Raw genomic sequence first — 22676 nt, 5'->3', positions numbered from 1 at the left:
CAGCTCTGAAGACAAAACAGTTTCCAAACTGGTACCAACAAGGTGTGCCTAATAAAGTGTCCACATTTTACCTTATATATTGTTTAATTGAAGTTTGAGCATTTTTCATATTTAAATGGATAATTGTATTACTTTTAGCGTTTTACTTACTTTTAAAATATTAAAGTCTTCATTATATTCACCTGTTTAAAGAATGTTTTATTTCATGATTTAATTTCTAACTTCTTTAGCTCATTTTTCCATTTAATTGGTCATTTTGACACATATATTCACCTTACAATTCAACTTTAATAAAACATGCATTATTTAAAGCTCCAATATTCAGATGTCTGAAAATGTCCAAAAAAAGAAGCACTGTGAAATATTGGGTCTTTATTCTGTTAGATCCACAAAAGCATCTGTAGACCTACAAGAGAAGCAGATTTTGCTTAAAATTACTGATTAAATAAACTATGTGCATCATTTCTAAGTACCAGAAACAGGTTATTGTTTATTTTGTCTTTTAGTCCCTGACTTATTACAAGAAAAAAAAATGCTAGAGGCAAAAAACTTTCACCCAGACGTCACTTACATTTAAAAATATCTTTATTAAAAGCTGTGATTGTTGTGTCAGCAGTAACAGTGAGTGTATACAGATCCTCCTCCCATAAAGAAAAGCAGTTTTAGTGTTTTATAGATTATGTGGGCATTTCAAAAAGTTACAGTGTGCCACCATTTCTCTCAGCTGGCCTGGACCTGAGCTTCATTTGATCTCTCAGAAGAAGAAGAAGATGATAATGGTCGAGTAAACAGGCTTTCCAATATAATAACCAAATTATTTAGAATCATTTTATGAATGTAAAAGTAAAGAAAGTGATTTAAAACTAACAAAGCCCAAATAAAGGGTAAACCAGGGTAAATTAAAAACCGCCCACTGTCTAACAGGAAAATGGATCCATTCTTGAAGAGACCTGATTCTAAACCACCAACACTTTAATGACACTTTATTATCCTACACAGCCCTTTCAACAGTTATTTACAAATACAGGTGTGTGTTTAAGGTGTGAAGCAATGTAAAGAGTTTCACCAACACAATGATTAAACAGAGGGTGAGGAGGGTGAGGAGGGTGAGGGTTCCGATATAAGTTATGCTACATCCGGTTAAGTCCATAATATAATGGGACGGATATCATTAGAAATCACAGCAGTCTTCCTCACTGTGGTAACATTGCACCTGAAGGCAACTTCATCTTCATCTGCCATCAAAAGTACAGAGCAAACTGTGAACAATCTAAATCTGCAGCAGAAGCATGGAGTGGGAATCATACTGGACATGTAAGAGGAAAACCCCACACGACGCATGTTCATATGTACAAATATTAATATAATGTCCCATTTAGGAAAAAAGGAAAGAAAGGACAGCATAATACAGGAATGTGTAAGTAACTCAAATTGCACTGCGCTCCATTTTTGTGCATGAAACGAACAGATAAGGAAGAGACTGGACTAGAAGAGCACGCCCTGAACCTCAAGCCATCGTAAAAGAAGAGCCGGCATTTGGAGAAAGAGGCTTAACGCTTTCTGGTGGAGTTAGCTCCACAAAATCCCTGCGTTTACGCTGCAGGCAGTTAGCAATTAACAGGTTACATGTGGTTCATCTGATCAATAAAAACATCTGGTTCTTGGTCACAGCTTTCTTTCTCTCTGGTTGGCTATTAACAGCTCAGAGCTTACAAAACAGAGAGCTGTCATTACACTGTGGGGTTTTTACTACTTACATACAGAGATTTAGATATATATGAGGGGTTTTAATCAGCTGATAGGAAAGTTCCACAACCATTTCACCTTTTCTATAAGTTAGCCTTATTTTAGATTGCATACAGATGCTATAAATGATCAGACAGACATGCCCCTCAATAATGCTTTCGATAATGCTCAGATAAGTGCCCAGATGTGTTTCAACATAGCTTTCGTCTAGAAGGACTTTGGCATCAGTCACTAACTCTGGGATTAGATTTGAGTCATTTCAGAGCCTCTACACTCTTCCAGAAAGCTAAAAAGCACACTTTCCAAAATGTTAAACTTAAAGTGACCCTTTCAGGTTATACTCACAGACTGCATTCTCTTTTACACAAAGCTTATCCACATGTAAAGGCACAAGACGAACACGGTCTCCTAAAACAACTCTGGATCTACTCTTCCCCTAAAACTCTTTATGTGCTGTGGTCCCTTTATTTCTCCTCTGCTTCGGTGCTCAAAAGACACCATTCACACTCAATGTACTAGGACCAAATAGTTATAATCGAAGGTATCCGCTCCCTTTATGAATCTAAATGCTTTGGCTAAAAGGTAAACTTCTGTAAAGTGCAACGTTTGTTTGTTTGTGCCCTTCTTTAATTCATTAATTCCTGTAACAATATAAATCATAGCGATGGTTTGGGTCACATTACAGTTTCTCCCCACGTCTTATCTGTCAGGTTTATTATAAAGGGAGCTGGTTTCAGAGGTATCCACCCAGACACAGCAGCAGCAGGACGTGCACAGTGAGCAGGTAGAGGCTGAGCAGCAGAGGCGTGCGCTGACGGGAGCAGAAGGCCACTCGGAGCATCCGCATCAAACCGGGACCGCCTCTCCGGGTCTGCGAGAGCAGAGGAGAGAGACAAGGTGAAGGGAAACATTGAGCTCGTAAGTCTTTATTATTACGGTTATTAGGGTGACAGATGAGGTGCGGGACAACATTAGCGGCGCCTTACTCGAGTGACAGCTCCTTCCGGCGGCTCGATAAAAACGGCAGTCTCCGAGGAATCCCCGTCCAGTGCAGAGTGCCATTTAGCCTGGCCGTGGCTAATAACAATAAAAACAGAAGTTAGCTGTCATCGCTGTCGATGGAGCAAATTTATCGCAGCTAAAAAAGGAGAGATTCAGATGCAAACGTGCCTTGTTTGCTGATTGCTTGCTGATTCTTAATAACGGCGTCACACAATTAAAAACATGTAACTGAGGCAACATGGAGTATAACCACCTGGACTGACCTAAGCGAATAAGTAAGACTCTCCTGATCCTTCCCTTGATATCAACACTGGGTTGACTCCAAAATTAAATCACTTCATCCCTGATAATGACCTCGACCAGTTAACCTTCTTCTTCTAATAAGCCTATTTAGACACCCTCTTTAGCATCTATGTGCCCCCACATATTTACAAGCTGGCTGGTAAGTTTACCCGTCCTTGCCTGCGATTACACCAAACCAAAACAGGAAACTTAAAGACAAGAGTTGCTAAGAGACACCAGTAAGCACCGCAGAGCTGCAGGGAACTGGTCCATCCTCATATCATCTAGTATAAATATAACATAATGTTCTTATAGCACCTTCAACTTCCAGTATGAGATTATCTCCTACTGAAGTTCATACCGTTTGAGTCGGTCTTGCGTGGCCATCAGCTGTTCCTCGACAGCCATCCTCTGCTGCGTCTCTTCATCCAGTCTGATTTTAAAAAATCAGAAATTAAAAATCAGTGTTCATGCTTCCCAGCCTGCCATATTCACACGTTTCTAAAGGTTTGGATCTCACAGTACCTCCGCTGTAGCTCTTTGACCTCAGCCATGTAGGTGTGGCTCTCGATTAGGCTGCTGCGCTCCTGAGGGGCGCCGGGAGCGCTAGAGAGCACCTCTGCGCCCTGCAGAAGACAACAAATCTACATTTATTCCCCTTGGCATTTGGCTCCAGTGTGACATCCTGATAGATGACTTCATTTTATTGTCAGTTTCTATTTAATTTGTTGTTTCTTTTTTCCTTTTGGTGCTACACACTTTTAATGTACAGCACTTTGGTCAGCTCTGTTGTTTGAAATGTGTTATACAAATAAACCTGACCTTGACTTTTACATGAAGTCTAACATCTCTATTCTGTGGTTTGGCGTTTCCACAGTTTATATTCATGACGTCACATATTTGCCTGACATGTCGATCTTGTTTTATCCTCCTTTCTGACTTTAATGAGGACCATCATTTACAAAAGAAGCGCACTGTTGTCTTAAAATTTGATACTGGGGCCATAAACCTGTCAGCAAGAGTTAAGAAAAAAAAAAAAACACAGGCAAGATAATTAAGTGAGCAATAACGTGATTTTCTCACATGCCCGATTCAGACTTCTATGGGCAATCTTTGCAGAGGTGAGAGTGTTACCTTTGTAAGTGGCCGATATTGTTGCCGTCACATGTTTGTGCATTTTGTGTTAATTCCTTTGCGGTCGTGTTTTTTTATACGCTTATTTGTTTTATATTTGTAGTGGTCAGTTTTTTTACAAATCCAAACATATATTTGCCTTTTATAATATTATTATTAAAAATATTTTATATCTACACAAGCTGACTTTCTGTAACCTGTGGAGTCGCCTCCCGCTGATCATTAGAAAGAAAGCAGGTAATTTGAAACTGGCTTCACTTTTCAGACACAGAAATTACAGCCAGCTGTTACGTACAGTCTGTGTTTATAGTAAAGAAGCATGGAGGGAAATTAACTTATAAATCGTTTTTTAAATAACTAAAGTGCCACACGAATGATTCAAGAAGACAACTTCTGGGAATTTGTGGCAAAGATAAAACAGCCTGAGCTGAAACACTAATAACAAGGCCTCATGAGCAGATCTAGGTGTAAATTTAAAAGGCAACAAGTTAAACACTTTATATTTTAACAATCCCACGGGAATCTATAGCTTTCCCTTTTGAGTCAAAAGCAAATGTCTAGGCGCTTACCTCTCTCTGATAGTGCTCCTGCTGGAGTTTGGGTTTATGCACCCGGGTCTCTTCCAGCATGGCGGTGAGCTGCTTCAGTTGTTGGTCCCTCTCTGACAGCGTGGCGAGAGTCTGCTGCTTCAGCTGCTCCGCTTGAGCCATCAAATCACTGCGTTCAAGCCTGAAAAAGTCAATCAAAATCAATTGGTGCCTTTCTGGGGAGCACTTTATAATAACCATTGTTAATAAATGGGAAACTGGCAGCTAATTCAACTTTAGTTTGAACTTTAATTAAACAGTGAAATGATAGCAGTGGTTACTGATTGGTTAATAATTGTATTATTGTAAAGCTACAAATGATGTTTACAAAACCTGCTTTAAAGAGCATATAAGCACAGAGGCATAAACTATATACACTACAGTTGAATTAAGTCTCCTTTTCTTTAAAATCAACAAAAATCTGAATAAATGCTATTCCGGCTTTGTCGTGTCACCTGAGTGTTTCTATTTCCTGCTTGCCCATTTCCACCATGTTCTCCAGCTGCGTTATGACACCCAGCATGTCTTCGCTCTTCTGCTTCTCCTCAAGCAGCTCCTGGCTGACTTTAATCAGCTCTCCTGCTCCCAGCCGAGCCAGCTCTGACTTCTGCTTCTTCAGCTCAGACTCCTGGGCTTTAAGCTGCTCCAGCTGCACATAAAGAAAAGAAAATCTATGAAAAATATGTTGAAATTCTGTAAAATGTCACCAGAATATAAACTCAAGCATGCCCTATTAATATCTGTCATACTTGGGGTTACTCACCAGCCTCTCCCTGTCATTCTGCAGGGCCTGTAGTGCGTTCTTCAGTCCCCACACTTCTCCAGTGGAGCCTGCAGAGCCGCTGTGTGCTGTGTGGCCCCCTGCTTTGCTCATCTCCTCCAGTTTGTGGCTCAGTTCTTGGACCTTGTTCACTGCCTCGTCCCTGCTGTCCTGGAGGGAAGCCATGGCTTTAGAGAACGACTGATTCTCCTGTCTCAGCTTCTCTGTCACCTCTTTCTCCTCCAGCAGCTTCTGTTCAACAGCCAGCAGGTCTCGGGCCAGCTCCGCCACCCTCTCCTGAGCGCTCTCTGACTCTGTCCGCATCACCCCTCCCTCCCATCGCAGCTCTGCTAGCTCTTTGCTCTTGCTCTCGTGCTCTTTCCTCTCTCTATGTAAAGTCTCTTCCAAAGCCGCCCCCTGCTCTCTTGCTGCCTGCAGCTGCTCCCTAAGCTTCTCAACTTCTGCACCAGGTGCATCCATCACCTGTGATGCAGGCCTCCTCTCAGCTGCCTGACTAAGAGTCTCGCTCTCGACCTTGTGCACCACTTCGGTCTCTTTGACTGTGCTGAGGCTCTTTAACTGACTTTCCAACTCCTCTCGTTCCTTTTCTAAAGATACAATATGCTGCCTCTGGGCTGCCAAAAGCTGTTTGTGTTGGGAGTCCTTCATGCTTAAAACCTGTTTAAGTTCATCTCGATATCCATAAAGCTGAGCAGACAGCTGGGCCCTTTCAGCATACAAGTCGTCTCTCTGGACCAGCAGAGAGCGCAGCTCCTCCTTAAGGCTGTTATTCTCTCCTGCCGCCTCTTGGATTAAACCATCCTTCTCCATCATCACCTGGAACAAAATAAAGATATTATAATGCATGCTAAAACAAGCTCTGTACATCTTAGAGTCTGTACTGTTTTTACACATTACCTGTAAGTGTTTCTCTTCCAGCTGCTTGTACATGTTGAGGACTCTGTCTCTGTCGTCCTGCAGGGAGCCCATTGCCTTTGTGAAAGAGTCCAGCCTGGCTTTTCTGTTGTTGCTCTCTTCCTCAGCTTTTCGCAGCTTTTCCTCCAGATCACGCACTTCTCCTCTTCTCTGCTCGAGCTCCTCCTCAGCTTCTCGTGCCCTGCTGTCGGCCTCTTTCCTTGCCTCGTCTGCAGCCTTAGAAATAGATGACACACGTTAGGAATCTCCAACATTTCTCTCTGAATTTTTCAGTAAATTAAAGTCCATGCATACCTGAGCAACAGCCTGCTCCTGCTCTCCAAGCATTTCCACTTCTCTCCTTTCCTTCTCATTTAACTCAGCCTGTAAGGTCTCTGTCAGCGCTTTGGAGGATCGCAGGTCCGTCTCCAACTGCTCCACATTCAGACAAAGTCGTCTCTCCTCTGCTTCCCTCTCCTGTAGCTCCAACCTGGCCTGTTCGACATCGCCCTGGAGCCTACCCACGGCCTCCTCCAGAGCCTGATGTCTCTGATGAAGACTCTCCATTTCATTTTTCAAGGTGTGAGCTTCACTTTGTGCAGACTCCAATTCAGCTGCGGTTTGCTGAAGCTTCTTCTTCTCCTCCTCCAGAGCAGTTTGGGTCTCTGTGATTTTCTTCCCCTTTTCTTCCAATCTTAGCTGCCAATCCTTGTCTGCTTTCTCTAACCTGAAAAGGACCAACAAACTGGATTATAGGCTAAAATGTAAAAACTCAGTAAAACAGACAAATTCAAAGGGAACATTCTTACCTTTCAACTGTGACTTGCAGTTCCTCTTTCAGTGCTGTTTCTTTCTGAAGCTGTTCCGTGAGGCCTTTGGCACGTGTTTCAGCCTCTCGAACTTCAGCCTCCTTAGCCTGCAGGGCACCATTAAAGCGACTCTCCCACTGCCGGGCCTCGTCCACAACTCGGTCCCGGTCATCTTGCAGGGAGGACATGCAGCGTGAGAAGGCAGCTAACCTGGCCAGAGACTCATCCAGACGAGCCTGCGTCTCCTGGGCTCTTCTCTCAAGGTCTTCTGCTATCTCTCTGGCCTCCAGAGTAGCTTCCTCCTCCTTCTCCCTTTCTCTATAAGCCTCCTCCAGTCTCAGCTCCATCTCCTTCAGCTCAGCCCCCAGCCTGAATCTCACAGAGTCCAGGGTTTCCTCTGCTTCAGCTTTTAGAGCAGCCTCTCTCTGCTGGATGCTCTGTTCAATGGTCTTTTTGGCAGCTAATGCCTCGCTCGCCTGTTTCTGGGCCTCATCTAGTTGGGATTTATTACTAGCAACCTCTGCTTCAGTTCTTTTCAGGTTCTCTAGAGTTTTGGAGGCCTCCAGCTGGGACTTTTCCAGTTTGTTGCAGAGCTCACTGTGACCTATCTGCAGCGCCTTTGCTTCTCTTCCCAATTCGCTGATCCTCTCCTGGTACTGGATGCAGTCTTTCTGCAGTTGACGGACTTCCAGCTGTTTCTCCCTCAGCAGTTCTTCCAGCTGTCGTGCTCTGCTCTGGCTGCCTTCTTTGACCCTCTGAGCAGACCTCAGCTGTTGCTCCAGCTCCCTCTGCTTACCAGACTCTGCTTCGGCCTCAGCTCTTTCCCGCTGGGCCTGCCTCATGTCCTCTTCCAGCCTGGCAGCTCGGTCTTTCTCGCTCCGAGCCTCAGCTTCGAGTTCGGCTCTTTCCCTCTCTAACCTTTCGAGCTCCCGCTGCAGCTCGGTGAGGTGCTCCCGGTTCTCAGCTGCCTCCTGCTGGTAGCCAGCGATGCTTCCATTGAGCTGAGCCAGCTGGTTCATCAGACGCTCCTCCAGATTATCTTTTTCGGCTTCAAGACTTCTGAGGAGTTCTTTGAACTGGGTTTCCCTCTTTGAAGCCTCTTCAATCAGACTCTTTTCTCTTTCTTTGCTCTCTTCAAGGCACTTCTCTAAGGAGACTGAGAGGCTCTCCTTCTCCTTACTCTCCTGGAGATGTCGCTCGAGAGAGGCCAGTTCAGCTTTGAGCTCAGCTTCTCGCTCCTGCCATTGTTCCCGCTCAGTGGTGAAAGCAGCCTCGACCTCCCTCATTTTATTTTCCAGTAGCATCTGAGCTTTTTCACTCATTTCTGCTTTTTCATTTTCTTCGGCAGGTTGCGAATGGGTTTCTTTTGCAGTTGCTGCCACTATTTGGTCATCTTGAATTTCTTCTGGCGTTACTGGTTTTTCTTTGTCCTCATTCTGAATCTCAGCAGGCTCATTTGTCATCGTACTTGCATCTGATTTCTGGGCAGTGACAACCTCTTCCTTTTCTCTCATTTGGGCAAGTTCTTCCCTCAGACCTTCAATCCGCTGCCCTAAAGAGTCTCTTTCTGCCACTGTAGCATGTAGCTCAGCTTTCAAAGCTCTCAGCTCCTCTTGAAGCTGCTCAAGTTCATCCCCAGGAGCTCTGTCTTCTTGTTTTATTGACGGCTTTTCTTGGATCTCTCTGAGCCGCTCGTTCTCTTCCTCCAACTCTAAAATTTTCTGCTGCTTTGTTTTGGCAAACTTTCTCATTTTATCCTTCACTGCACTGACCTCCTTCTGCGCTTCCTCCACTTGTCTTTCAGCTTCCTGCCTTGCCGTCTCACGAGTCCTGACTTTTGCCGCCAGCTCCTGTCTCTCCTGCCTCGCAGCTTCCAGGACTCGTCTCACTCTCTCCGCCTCATCGCTCACATTTTCATAAGATTTGAGAAGTGTCTCGTACTCATCCTTCATGGTCTGAACCTTTTCCTCCCATCCTCTGCATGTTCTGGCCGCTTCTTCTTTTGCCAGCTCCACTTCTCTCTTGCAGGCATCTTTCTCATTGAGTACACCTTCCATTGCCAGCTTGAGGCTCTCGCACGAGGATCCTAAACTTTGGTTCTCCAATAATGTCCGGTCAACCTCTTCAATCAGTCGAACTCTTTCAGCTCTCAGCTTCTCCAGCTCATCTTCAGCAGATTCAATTTTCTGCTGTAGCTCAGCTATAACCTTCTCGGTCGAAGCGAGCTGCTCCTTCTGGGTTTTGTTCTCTTTAAGAGCCTCTTTGCGAGAGATCAGAGCAGCCTGAAGCTTTCGTTGAAGCTGCTGGATCTTCTCCTCGCTGTCTTTGTCCTCTTCTTGCTTCTGTGGAACCTCAACCTCTAACTTGTGTGACTTTTCCTTTTCGGCCTTCAGCTCATCCTGTAATGAAGCTATCAGCTGATCCTTCTGGGCCACTGTATCTTGCATAGAATTTATAAGTATGTTCTGCTCACTCAGCTGCTGACTGAGCTCCATTATCTCGACATTCTTGTTGTCGAGAAACTGCTTGAAGCTGTCGACTTCATCCTGAAGAGCTGCAACTGAAGACGAGGACTCTGCGGCTGCTGCTTTGGCTGCAGCGTCCATTTCTGCTTTTAGGGCTTCAGCGTGAGACTCGGCTTGGCGATACTTCTCTCTGAGGTCATCAACTTCTGCAGAAAGTGCATCAATCTGCCTTTCCTTTTCTCTGAGTGCTTGCAGCTCTTTGCCCACTTCCAATAACTCAGTCTCCTTCTGCAACAGGCTGGCCTGGGTTTCCTGCAGCTGCTTCTCGAGTTCCTCACCTGCTGTCCGTAGAGTCTGGATCTCCTCTCTGAGAGTTTTCAGAGAATCCTCCATTTGTTCAGAGAGGACCTCAGACGTAGGCTGACATGGATCGCTGGACTGCGGTTGTGATGACTCAGTCTCAGGTGAAGCAAAATCAACCCAGTCCTCCTGGACCCAAACATTTCCTGAAGGCTTTTCCATGTTTTCCACCCTGTGTTTTGGTTCTTGAGGAGTCGGATCTTCTCTTTCAGCGCTCACCTTTCCTTCTAGTTCTCTCAGTTTAGTGAGAAGAACTTCCTGTTCACTGCTCTGGACCTCAAAACGCTCCATAAGGCCACTGTATTCCTCTTTCTGCTGCTTGAGCTGTTCGCGATGGTGCCGGTCTTTTTCCTTTGCCTTACGGATAGTTTCTTTGCGAGACTCTTGCACCTCTTGAAGCTTCTTCTGCAGCGTTTCACACTCTGCTTCGAGATACGTCACCTGAGATTGTAATGCGGTTGTTTCAGGAGAAATCTCAGCTTCTTCACTTAGCTTTCTATTCAAAGCCAGAGTCTCAGCGAGAACTTGGTCCTGCTTTGTTATTTTTTTCTCAAGACTCTCAACTGCCTCCTCTTTGGATCTTAAAGCTTGCTCGAGCTCCACAAGTTTTACCTCCATCTCCTCAATCTTGTGTCCTTCTGACTTTTCAGGAATTTCTCCCGTTGCTGCCTCATCCCTCTCGCTCCATTTCTTCGCTTCTGCCTCAAAGTCAGCAACCTTCTTCATGAGCTCTTTTCTCTGCACAAGTGCTGCCTGCAGCTTCTTCTTTGTGTTTGTCAGCTGCTTTTCCATGACTTCTTTCTCCTGCCGTAAGCAAGCAACTTCATCATCTACAAGGACAGGTGAGTCTTCAGTGGTCTCTTGCTGTTTCTCCTCCTCTTTAACCTTCTGAAGTTCTTCCATCTTCTCCTTCAGTTTGTTCATCTCGCTGTCAATCTGGAACTTCTCTTCTTCTGCTTGAAGGAGTCTAGCAGACATGCTGTCATTGAGCTCCAGCATCTCCTGCTCTTTCTGATTGAGACGAAGCTGTAGCTCGCTAATCTCAGAGTCCTTCTTTGACAAAGACTCAGTGTTGAGATCTGATGTCTGGGAGTATTCCAACATGCTGCTTTCCATGTCTTGAAGCCTCCTCTCCAGCTCAGAGGCGAGGAGTTCTCTTTCCTCGAGCTGAGTGCTGAGCATCCTAACCCGACCCTCCTGCTCAGAGAGAGCATGTTGGGCTGTTTCCAGAGCTGTCTGCAAAGCCTGAAGCCTGTCTTCCTTGGTTTTATTCTCAGTGTTTAAAATGTCTATCTGTTCTTCAAGAAGCTGAAATTCAACGCTCTGCTTCTTCGCTACAGAGCTGCTTTCCTGGGAATGTTTATCTAGCTCCTCTCTGGCTGAACCGAGCTCCTCTGCTAAACTCGCAGCCTTGGACTCAGCCTCTTCTTTAGCAGCACTTAGGGATTCTGTTTCCTCTTCCAGACTCTTTATTTTCTCCTGTGACTCTGCAGCTGTCTCTCTGAGCCTCTGCAGCTCAGCCAGAAGTTCACTGTACCTCTTTTGGAGCTCCTCAGCTAAGGCCTGAGCGAAGACCTGGCCAGAGTGAGCACTGGCTTCATGGGACAAGGAGGAAGAACTCTGCTGACTTACATGAACCTGAACTGTCTCTCTGATGACGACAGATGAGGACTCGACTTGAACCGTGGTGGTTTCTTGCTCCATGCCTGTCGCCACCCACGACTGACCAAAGTCCTGGACGATGGAGGGCCATTCTTGACCTCCATCTTGATTCACAGCTTCCAGGAGTGTCCAGCTGCTGTGAGCCACCTCTGAATCACTACTGGCGACCATTTCATCGGATGAGGTGCCTTTGGATTCCTCTGGGGAATCTGACTGGTTTCCTATTAGCTCTGGACTGCTCTGATTCTCAGCAGAAATGGAGAGAACAGAGGTGTCCTCAGCAACTAAAGTGCTCTCTTCTTCTTGGGTGTCTGCCATGAAGTCAGAAAGGGCTGCAGAGCTATCGAGGGGAGCCGTAACAGCATCCTCAACCTGATCTGGGGTCTGATCACAGTTTTCATTTGGTGAAAGCTCACTTAAGCTTTGCTTATTAGCAAGTATGAGGGATTCTCGCAAAACAACCAGCTCGTTGTCTTTTTCCAGCAGCTGCTGTTCCAGGGCCAGTATGTGTGCTGTGAGATAAAATTAAATAGGAAACGAATGATAAGAATGATCTAAAATAAGCAGTACCAAATCAAAAACAAATGCAAGTGCAGTCTAAAAACAAACACCCAAAGAGGGTGTGTGCTGCTGCAATACGATATTGTTCAAAGTTCACATAGATAATTTGGCATTCAGAAAACGAATATATAACCTGACAAATAAAGCCAAAGAACATTTTTATGATCTTAGCTTGTCTGGTCCAGGAGTGTGAAACATACAGTTGGCGGCAAAGGAACAGAAAGTTCACTGGATGTCTGTGCAAAGTGTTTAACTTACAGAAAATGGATCAAGTTGTTAAAAATGGATCGAGTTCTGAGAACGGTTGTCAGGAATTTTAAATTTAGTTAAACCCGAGGTCTGAATTATTGTCGGTTTTACAGCTTCCTTATTGCTCTGTCACACCAAAGTAGGGTGGACAAGCAGAAGCTCAGCACTGACGCCTTTCTTTGATTTACAACAGCAGGTTTTATTTGTCACAATGGCAGACTGAATGTGAAAAACACACACTGCTGAAATTATAAACACTTACCAAATATGAGTAGATTAAAATAAAACGATTTTTTAATAAAATTTTTCTTATGAACTTTTCAAAGACTTTGTAATGTAAATATTAAGGATTTTACAGTGCACTTCTTTACATTTAAAGAAAAGCAGGTGGTTTATGCTCAGCCTTCCTGAGATCAAAATGTGTTGGATGTCACCGTGATTGAAGAAAAACTGTACGTATATAATCAGCATACAAAAATAAATAATAATAATAATAATGATAAAGATCATTTGTGTCTAAAAGCAATGAGTATACAGAATAATAAAATGCTGTGATGTATTTCTATAGTTCTACTGTAGTTTTATAGATGTATATTTATGAATGTGGGATGATATTTTTATTATTAATTTATTCTATCTGTAAGTGGGACTCTTGCAGTGAAACATGACTCACAGAATAAAAGTAGAGACACCTTCACTCTAAAGAAAATCCACTCTGATTTCACCTTCATTATATTTTTTTAATAAATTAGGAAAAATTAATTTAGTCAAACGATTTTAAAAGCAACAGAATTCAACCTTATCTAATGGTTTAAATTAGGACCTGAATGTCATTCTCATTCCTAAATGGACTGCCCTCATAAAGACAAACAAATATGGAAGCCTTCTGTTAAACTCTGGAATCTCAAAGAAATATTTTATACAGATTTTAACTTCCTGTTCGATTCTGTCTCCAAATAATGAGTGCATTTATTTTAGGAATCATACCGTACCTTTTTCAGCTTCAGATGAATCGTGTGTTGGTTCAGCCGCTTCTTGTCTCTCCGACATCTAAAAGAACAACAACAAAAAAAGCGACAAGTTTAAAGACATCCTGCAAACTACAACGGTGCAAAAAAAGGACTTCAACAAAGAAACCACAATGACATTTCACATTACACAAAAAGCAGAAAGCTAGTGGATAAGGATTTTGACATTCACCCAGTCCACAGGTAAATGTCATTTTTTGTGTTTACACTACTCTTACCAGTGTTGTGACTTTAAACTAAGTTTGAAAGGATGCAGGAGAAGACTTCTTGTTGTGCTTTGAACTTGATGATCATATGTTTTTTTAATCTTTTCAAAATAAAAGTGAAAGGTGCTTAAACAAAGCTAAAACCATTCAACAATATAACTAAATAGAAATCAGACCAATAAAGTATATAAAGCATATAAAACATTAAAATATTAGTAAAAACTGATACAGAAACCCTCCAAGGCTGCTCGTCTAGTTTAAATCTCTATCAGCAGCAGGCTGTATGTCGGTCGGGTCAGTCGGTCTGACCATCAGATCAGCCCAGGAGGGATTAGACGATATTCCTAACACAGACATGAAGTATTGTCTGTCTGCTGTCCTGTCTGAGTCTGACAGAGATCACCTGTCCAGACTGAAGCTGTGACCTGGACTGGGAGTAGCCGATAAAACCAGTTTGACCGTCCCGATCTCAAAACAAAGGTTGACTTTGTTGACGGATGGCAAAACGTACAAATGACACGTCTACATCTGCAGAAGTACTTATACTCAGCTACCAGTCTCACACTTTTTCTAATAATAAACACAGAGATGCCATAAAAGAACCGCAGGACAAAGACACTAAGAAACTCAGGCCGAAGCTCCGTAGAGATGATAAAGCTTTCATGTCATCACAGAGCTTATTTGGGACTGCTTTGTGATGTGTATCTCTAGTGAACCAGGCTGCTTATATCCTGTGTTAAACAAACAGGTAAGTATTTGCAAGATTTAAGCCCTCTATTTTAGGACACCATTTATACCACCCAGTCTTTCTGAGTAGTAGCTGTAAGTTTTGCCCTTTGAAAATGAAAAACACCCTTGTGTCCCTCCCTGGGTGTGCGCCATTTTGCTGGCTGTGGGTCACAACCAATTTATTTGCATACTGAGATCGGTTTGCAATGCATTCAGAAAGGACACGTCGAGCACTGTAGCATCTCTGGAGTAACAGGTAACTGCAATTGCTTACCCATACAGCCTAACCAAGCTAGCTAGCATTAGCTGGTAGTTTAGCACTCCACTATTATGGTCACTCCTAGCTCCAAAAAAACTCCCAACATGGGAAAGGACAAAATACTAACCAAGTCCACGCACAGATGAGTGACACTGTGACTACATTGTTCTTTTAAATACAGCCTATAGCTATTACTACTACTACTGAGTTCCATTTTCAGTTAAGCACCACTTCACAAAAACACTCATCTAAATGACATTTATGCTGTCAGGCAGGTGCAGGTGGGAAATTAATTTTCCCTCATGAAAAGCTGGGACTGGTGTGGAGAGCCTCAAGATAATAAAGATGAAATTAATAATGAGAAGTATTGTTGCGTTCACCTTACTGGTGTAAGATAAGATAAGATAAGACAACTCTTTATTGTCATTGCACAGTCATACCTAGTACAATAGTACAACAAAATTGGTAACTGTCCCACGTCGGCACTACGCACAACTAAAAACAACACAACAACTTAAACTTTTTTAAGAAAGGTATGAGCAAAGGAATGACTTCATAAATAAAATAAGTGTAGCGGTCAACCCCCTGTAATATTATAGAGAATCCCAATGATCAATTATGATGCCATATGAACAAGAACTAGGCAACAGTGGGAATAACAAACAAAGGTTTAAGTGAGCCAGGGTCAAGCAGGGCCACAACTGTCAGACTTCAGCAGGTTTAAAAGTTGCTTCTGTACTTTTGTACTCACCGTTACAATTTGCTGCTCCAGCTGCTGTATCTTAGTGTTGGTCTCCTCCTGTTCTGTAGTTTTTCTTTCAAGTTGTTCTGAAAATAAGATGTTTGTATTAGTAAAAAGATTCATTCACAGAATCCCACAAACAGACGTCAAGATAAGCACTCATACCCTGCAGAGTTTCCATGCTGTGAGTGAGGTGGGCACATTGTTCCTCACTTGCACTGCATTTGTCTTTCAGTCTCGTCATTTGTGCTTCGATGGAGTGCACGGTGCCCAGGAGATGAGACCGGTCAACGGGGACAGGGATCTCCTCGGTCACATTTTCTTCAGCCAGAGAATGTAGAAGCTTCCAGATTTCAGTGAAGAGCTCGCCCTTCTTCTGCATATCTTCCTGCTCTTCCCTGAGGGAAGCAAGTTCTTTCTCCAATTTTTCCACTTCAGATTTCTCCCTCTCCGAGGCGTCCTGCCTGGCGTGGACAGCTGCAGACTCTGCCTCTGTCACTGACGAAAGCTCCCCTTCAAGCCGAGCGATTTCCACCCTGTCTCTCTCACTTGTTTGTGTGGCTACAAGCTCAGCTTCTTTCATCACAGTTAGCTCTGCCTGCAATCTGGCGACTTCCATCTTCTCCTTCTCCAGCGCCTCCTGACTCGCACGCTCTGCTTCTCTCACGGAGGCCAGCTCGCTCTCCTGCTTCACCACCTCCATTCTCTCTCTTTCCAGGGCCTCCAGGCTGGCTCGAAGACCCGCGAGTTCTGCATCAGCCCTGCTCGCCTGTTCGGCCCACTGCTGCTTCTCCTCCTCCCTCAGCTTGGCGGCCTCCGCCAGCTCCTGCTCCATCTGCCGGAACTGACCAGTCAGGATCTGAGGAGAACAAAAAAGACTGTATGAGTGGGTGTTTTTTATCTAGCTCAGAGAAACAACGTATAATAATAACAACTTGTCATCAAAATGTAGGGCGTGTCTTTGTTTGATCATCTTTTTATCATGCGCAAATAACTGCTATAATGTAGAACAGCGTCAAAACCAACAAGCTTTAAGCAGGCAAACAATCATATCAGCTATCTAATCAAACAGGATCTGTACCTGTTTCTGCTGATCAGCACTGCTCACTTCCTGCTGCAGCATTTCCAGCTCTCCTGCACGAGACATCAGGGCCTCTTCGAGCTCCTCACAGCGCTGCTGAGCTGCATGCAGGGCCTGAGGAAAACACCATAAAAACAGGCAGCGTGTAACGCACCGTCAATGTATATGTGAAGGGTGGAAACTATGGTGCACTTTCACTGCTTCACAAACTGAAACTGTTTGTGTGTTTATGACCCTAAGGTTGATTGTAGTTCATTGACACTTTTAGGAGCAAAGGTCCCCCCTTTTCCCCTGATAAACCATTTAATGATGCATCATTCTTATGCCACATGGATGATTTTGGGCTACAAAAATTAAATTAGACCTCAGAAACAGTAGCAGCTATGTCAGATTTCACATAAGCCACTATTTGTATTGCAATTTGTATGGAACAAATACAATATTTCAGGGTTTCTGTACCGTTTTAAACACTTAATACAAAGTTAAACAACAGTACATCTAGTACAGGTGGAATCAGTCAGCTAGTAATGAAGAAACCACAGCCTAATTTGTTACTTATGCTAGAGAAATAAACTGACAATCTTTTACCTTCTGAAGCTTGCCCTCATCCTGAGACTGCATTGTTGCCTTCAGCAGCTCCTCTTCATGTTTCTGAATCTGTTCCTGGAAACGCACGTCCTTCTCACAGACCACCGCCTGCAGTTTCTGCAGCTGAAAGTAAAGGAACCCATTCAGAGATAGCACTAGTAGTAATTTTAAAGGTCTACATCCACAGATATTCTGCATCACCTGTTCAGCATGGGCAGCCTCCTTCTCTTGTAGCAGCTGCTCAGAAGCCAGAAGTCGCTCTTCAAGCTCCCGGCTCCTGGCTTCCTCCTCGCTCAGCTTCTTCTTCAGCTCCTGGAGCTCCTCTTCGACTGCAGCGCCGGCTCCAGTGAAAGAGCTGTCTGGACTCTGCTGCAGACAGAACAGATGCTCAAGTCAGATCAAATCAAAGGACATGAGCTTTACTGCTGGTGTGTGGTTAACCACCTGCGTGTCCTTGTCTACACAAACAACAAATCAATTAATGTCCTTTTTTTTGCATTAGACCCAATGGTGTTAGCTGCCTTCGCTTCACAACTTTTAACTGCACTAAAACTCACTGTTGTGCCTTCTTGTCCTTTTAGCTCAGTTATCTGTTTTGTGAGTGACGCCATCTTGGCTTTGGCCTGCAGCTTGAGTTTGGTGAAACGGGCCTCAGCTTCCTCTCTCTCGTTCTGTAACGTGAAGCAAAATAACACTCAAAATATGACAGTCAAAGTATGAAGGATCACCCACAAGCACAAACACACAAAGGTTTACTTACCTTAAGCTGAGCATCTTTGTTGGTCAGCTCAGTGTCCTTTTGGAGGAGCTGGGTATCTTTGTCTCGGATGAGCTCCTTCAGTTGGACCACCAGTTGTTCCAGGTGGGCCAGCCTCTCCATGGCCTCCTCAGGTACCTCTGACCCCATTGGAGCCTGACCGTCATCAGAAGGGAGCTGAGGCACTAGCGTGCCCTGTAAAAGGAGTAATTAAAGCTCTGATTCTTCAACATAAGGTTTACACCTTTAAATACCAGGGACACTGCTGGCTCAAAATCTCTTCATTATTGGCTGTTAAAATTTATCTGATGCTCTCTCACCTGCTGTTCTCCATCTTGGCCCTCCTCTCCAGAGAGCTCCTGGAGGACTGTGGCCAGACGGCTTAACATAAAGATGGCACTGTGAAAGTAAAAAAATAAATAAATAAAAAGAAAGAAAAAGAAATCATGGGTTTCAGTCTAGATGAACCTCTAATGCATAAATTATGTCCCGTACTGATATGTGACAAATTTTATATGCAGCAGATATAAAAACTGTACACACCCCTGTCAAAATGCCAGGTTTTTATGATGTTAAAAATATGAGACTACCATAAAAAAATGAAATGTAGAATAAACTGGTTGCATATCTGTGCACACCCTCACACTAATATTTTGTTAAAGCATTCAGTCTTCTTTTGTCCACACTTCCCTTCAATTTAAGAGCCTGTTTAACCCCAACACCACAACCCAAAAGGTACACTTGGTGCAAAACCAGCACTTTGTATCACCAACAGAATGCCATACCCATGGTGAAGCATGGTGGAGGCAGTATCATACTTTGGGTTGCTTTTCTGCAGCTGGAACTGGGGCTTTAGTCAGTGTGGAGGGAATTATGAACAGTTCAAAATACCAGTCACTTTTGCCCTAAAACCTTCAGGTGTCTGCTAGAATTCTGAAGATAAAGGGATTTTAACTTTCAACACAACCATGGAGACAATTATACATCCATGTCAACTAAAGAATGAGCTCATCACAAGAAAATAGAAGTTTTCAAATGGTCCAGCTAGATCCCAGACCTAAATCCAAAGGAAAATCTGTGGGGTGACCTCAAGAGGGCTGTCCACAAGAGATGCCCTCACAATCTGACACCTTTGGAGCGCTTTTGTAAAGAAGAGTGAGGAAGTGCTATAACAGATTTGTTTGTTTTTCATTTGAATTGTACAGGTGATCACATTAAAGGTTGGAAAAATAATTTATTCCTGTAAAATTTATGTATCCCATCAAATGTGGTGGAAATTATAACACTTTCTGTGAAGGCATGAATACAAACATATTGATTTTCCTTTGTGTGCACAGGCAGGCAGTGGAAAGAGGCGTGTTTGAGAGTAAAGGTCAAAACTTGGAGGTAGCAGGTTATGAATTATCCCGTCACACAAAGGCACTGCTGTCATTAATTGTATAAAATGTTCTGAGGTTTGGCTGAGAGTTCTTCAGCCAAAACGAGCAGGAAATTTTAAAAATATTGAGATGAGATGGCCTTTATTAGTCCCAGAGAAGGAAAATTCACATTGTTGCAGAAGCAAAGTAGACAAATTTGTTTAATCATCTGCAGCTCTGACAGCAGGTCAAATGTCTTTCTTAAGCTTTACAAAAGCAATTAAAGTGCCACTAACTGCAAACAGGTTGTTTTGTCAGATTTATCAAACTTTTTCAAAGATGTATGCCAAAAAACAAACAAACAAAAAAAGCCAAAAATCTCTTCAGTTTTTAGCTTAGCTTAACACCACTTAGTATCATAGCAAAACGGGTAACTTTTTTTAAAAATATATATAGCTCCTACACAAATCTTGTTGTCAACCAATATAAGCAAACATATTAGATACAACAAATCAAAGTGTATGCTTTCATGACAATATGGTGGTGCCCTAGTGTTTTTATATGCTGTGCCAGTCAGTAATTTGTTTTGTTTTTTATAGAAGCAAAATGCTGGGAATTTTCAAGTTTTTCCCACTTGGCTTTGTAGATCCCCTCACGCCCATTCCGATAGTTTTAGCAATTTCCCTCCAGGAAGTTGCTGAGATTGGTCAGTCGTTATCTTTATACTATTATCTCAATTATTATTCCTAGGCGATGTTTGTTATTCTCCCACTGCGGAAATGCTTAGGAGGGTACTTAGGAGGGTACTGAACAGACCAATCACAGCAGATGCGGGCTACGACGACGGGTCGTTTCGTTTTAGTTCTAGGGAGGTGTGCGCTGTATAAGTTGGTCTGCCCCCCCATTGAGGTCCAAAGAAGAAAAACAACAACTAGGTTAAGTCGTCGTTTAGGTCGTTGGATTTCGCAGAAGTTTGCGGTTGCGACGTATTTTTCTGTGTATATTTCCCCCCGAAGCATAAATTCCTACTAAGTTCTCCGAGCTGGAGCGGACAGAGCCGAATCTCTCCGAACCTACTGGACGCTCCACTGCGGCTGCGTCACTCTTTTTGAGAACAGCAAAGATTATAAGCTAGCTAACGCGAAAATGGACGGGAACACTTTCCGAGCGGCTGGATGCTGATGTTTTCAGAAACCAGCAAATACATCTGAAGATGAGGAGACGGCGCCGTGAACAGGATGCTCTGTGAAAACATCCGTTTATTGCGGCCGTAGTTTCCACGATACGGTAACAAGTTAGCTGGAGCTCTCGGCTAGCCGACGCTGATAACAGGTAAATAAGGACAGCGTCTTTTAAAGCGGCTTCGCAGAGTTTCGCTCTTCTGTGCATGACAGCTCTGTTATGTAGCCCAGTCAGGGGTGGGCTTTTAAAAGAAAACACTTTTGACTCACCTGTACGAGTGCTTTCCAGGTAAATGTGTCTGGTTTTTATTTGATATATTTCCTCGGATGGATTTCAGAGCAGAGCCACATCACCAAACATTCCCGGAAACAAAACTTCCTCTGCTCTGATTGGACGACCGGGAGCTACGTGTGTAAGGGACTGTGTGCAAATTTACAAGCGCCTACTGCTCGTCGGGGAGTATCTACATAAACATATACACTAAGAAAACGAAGACTGGTATTTAAAAAAATCATATCTGTTTGTAGAGCAATACAGAGCAAATTATAATAATGGTAAGGCATGATCAAAGAGTCCACCTGCTCATCAACCATTGCAAGCAGTTGGGGAGGAGCCTTCTGCTGCTGGCACACTACACCACAGTGTTTGTGGCATTTGCTGGACGCTCAGTGCAGTGGATGGTGGATGCAGTGAAGTGGACAAGCCTGTTTGCACACTACACGGTGGCAGTTTTTGACTCCATCTACAGACACTTGCACTGGAAGAAGAGGAAAAGCATCCATGGTGTGGCCAGAGAGATCTGCCCGGACTCTGATGTGCGACCACAGTGATTTATTCATCTGTTATAACTGTGTCCAACCATGTTACATGGGCAGTAGACCTAGAGAGGACACTGTAAATGAATATGAAGCTGAACAAAGAGTGAAGATAATGCCTTACTGACGCTTTTTACCTTTTTAAGCTTTTAAAATGTAGTTTATTTTGTAACATACGTCTGTTGATGTATGTGTGGATAAATATCCATGTTTCGGAGAAGCTCTTCCAAACTATTGGAAGCTCAATATCCAGGCCAGTCATCCGTTATACCTTCTGTCGCAGGGTAATGAAAGCTAATGCAAATCTGCAGGAAGAACACTTTTTTTTTAGTTTAACCTTTCTTGTAATGATGCTTTAAAATGATCCCCAAATGAATTTATTTATTTATATATATATATATATATATATATATATATATATATATATATATATATATATATATATATATATATATATATATATATATATATATATAATTTATTTATTTTTTATTTAAAAGAAGTTTAAACACTAACATGTAGAGTATATATCTGTTATGTCTTTTTATGACCTTTACAAGAATATGCTGTTAAAATTAAAATGCACTCATAGCTGCAGAACACAACATATGTATGCTTTTGAGTTTGACTGCAAAATCATTGTAACAAAGCACTGATGTTTAATTTCATATGAAAGCACTTAGACACGAATGTCATTTTATTTTCTGTGTTTTGATATAATAATACACTAACTTTAACTGTAACGCCTTGTTGGCATTAATCTGTGGTATCCAAATAAACTTCTCTAATGAGATCATTTGTAGTAACCTTCTAATTCTGGTTCATTTTTTTAAAAAATCCACAGAAAAGCTGATGCTGTTGAAGCTTTTTTTTTTTCTTGATTAAAAATGGCTTAAAGGATAAACAGAGTATTTATAACCTGCGATATATAAAGATATTTGTTTCACAGGATAATTATTAAACAGCATGCCAAACAGGGTCTGTTAAAGAAACTTGCTTTGGCCTTTTTATTGATGAAACAAGTAGCTACATATTACATACATACTTAGATATTATCTAACAAAAAAAACCCTAAGTTGAAATGCAGAAACAGTGCGTGAAAAAGTGAGTACACCCCCGCTTTAGCAGCAGTAACATGAAGTAATCGTCTTCTCTGTAACTTTATCAGTCTCACACATCGTTGTGGAAGAATATTTTTTTCTGGATTTTGTTAATGCATACCTGAACGCTCCTATTTAACAAACTGCCTAAACTTCTTTTACGAGTGTGGAAAAACCACACTAATAATCACCAATAGAATGCTGATTGATGTTTTTAGCAAAAGTTGCAGGTACCAGAAATTTGATTTGCAATTGTTTTGACTTTGTGGGTTTGATGAGACCGGCCCCCGGTCATTTTA

The 22676-nt window shown here is 42.8% G+C and overlaps 1 protein-coding gene across 2 annotated transcripts; it reads right to left on the bottom strand.

The window, feature by feature from the left end:
- Nucleotides 1–896: 896 nt before the first annotated feature.
- golgb1 (golgin B1) lies at nucleotides 897–20829 on the bottom strand. Of its 2 annotated transcripts, none has more exons than XM_085375592.1 (20): nucleotides 20732–20829; nucleotides 18243–18321; nucleotides 17926–18117; nucleotides 17723–17836; nucleotides 17367–17534; nucleotides 17166–17288; nucleotides 16578–16691; nucleotides 15662–16355; nucleotides 15506–15582; nucleotides 13525–13582; nucleotides 7236–12234; nucleotides 6742–7153; nucleotides 6430–6663; nucleotides 5515–6348; nucleotides 5207–5400; nucleotides 4734–4893; nucleotides 3556–3656; nucleotides 3392–3463; nucleotides 2733–2823; nucleotides 897–2617 (listed from the first exon to the last, which is right to left on the bottom strand). In XM_085375592.1, the coding sequence occupies exons 2-20, from the start codon at nucleotides 18309–18311 to the stop codon at nucleotides 2480–2482; spliced, it is 8844 nt and encodes a 2947-aa protein (XP_085231718.1). In that variant the 5' UTR covers nucleotides 18312–18321; nucleotides 20732–20829; the 3' UTR covers nucleotides 897–2479. The 2 variants fall into 2 exon arrangements, with proteins under 2 accessions (XP_085231718.1, XP_085231719.1); XM_085375593.1 differs by having other exon boundaries at nucleotides 17367–17531.
- Between the last annotated feature and the right edge of the window lie 1847 nt (nucleotides 20830–22676).

This window comes from Diplotaxodon limnothrissa, linkage group LG17, assembly GCF_057381915.1.
Source record: "Diplotaxodon limnothrissa isolate DT_005_m linkage group LG17, D_limnothrissa_male_GT1.1, whole genome shotgun sequence".
In the NCBI taxonomy this organism is placed as follows: Eukaryota; Metazoa; Chordata; class Actinopteri; order Cichliformes; family Cichlidae; genus Diplotaxodon; species Diplotaxodon limnothrissa.
Note: the sequence above shows the minus strand (reverse complement) of the source record. Positions and strands in the feature narration are given on the sequence as shown.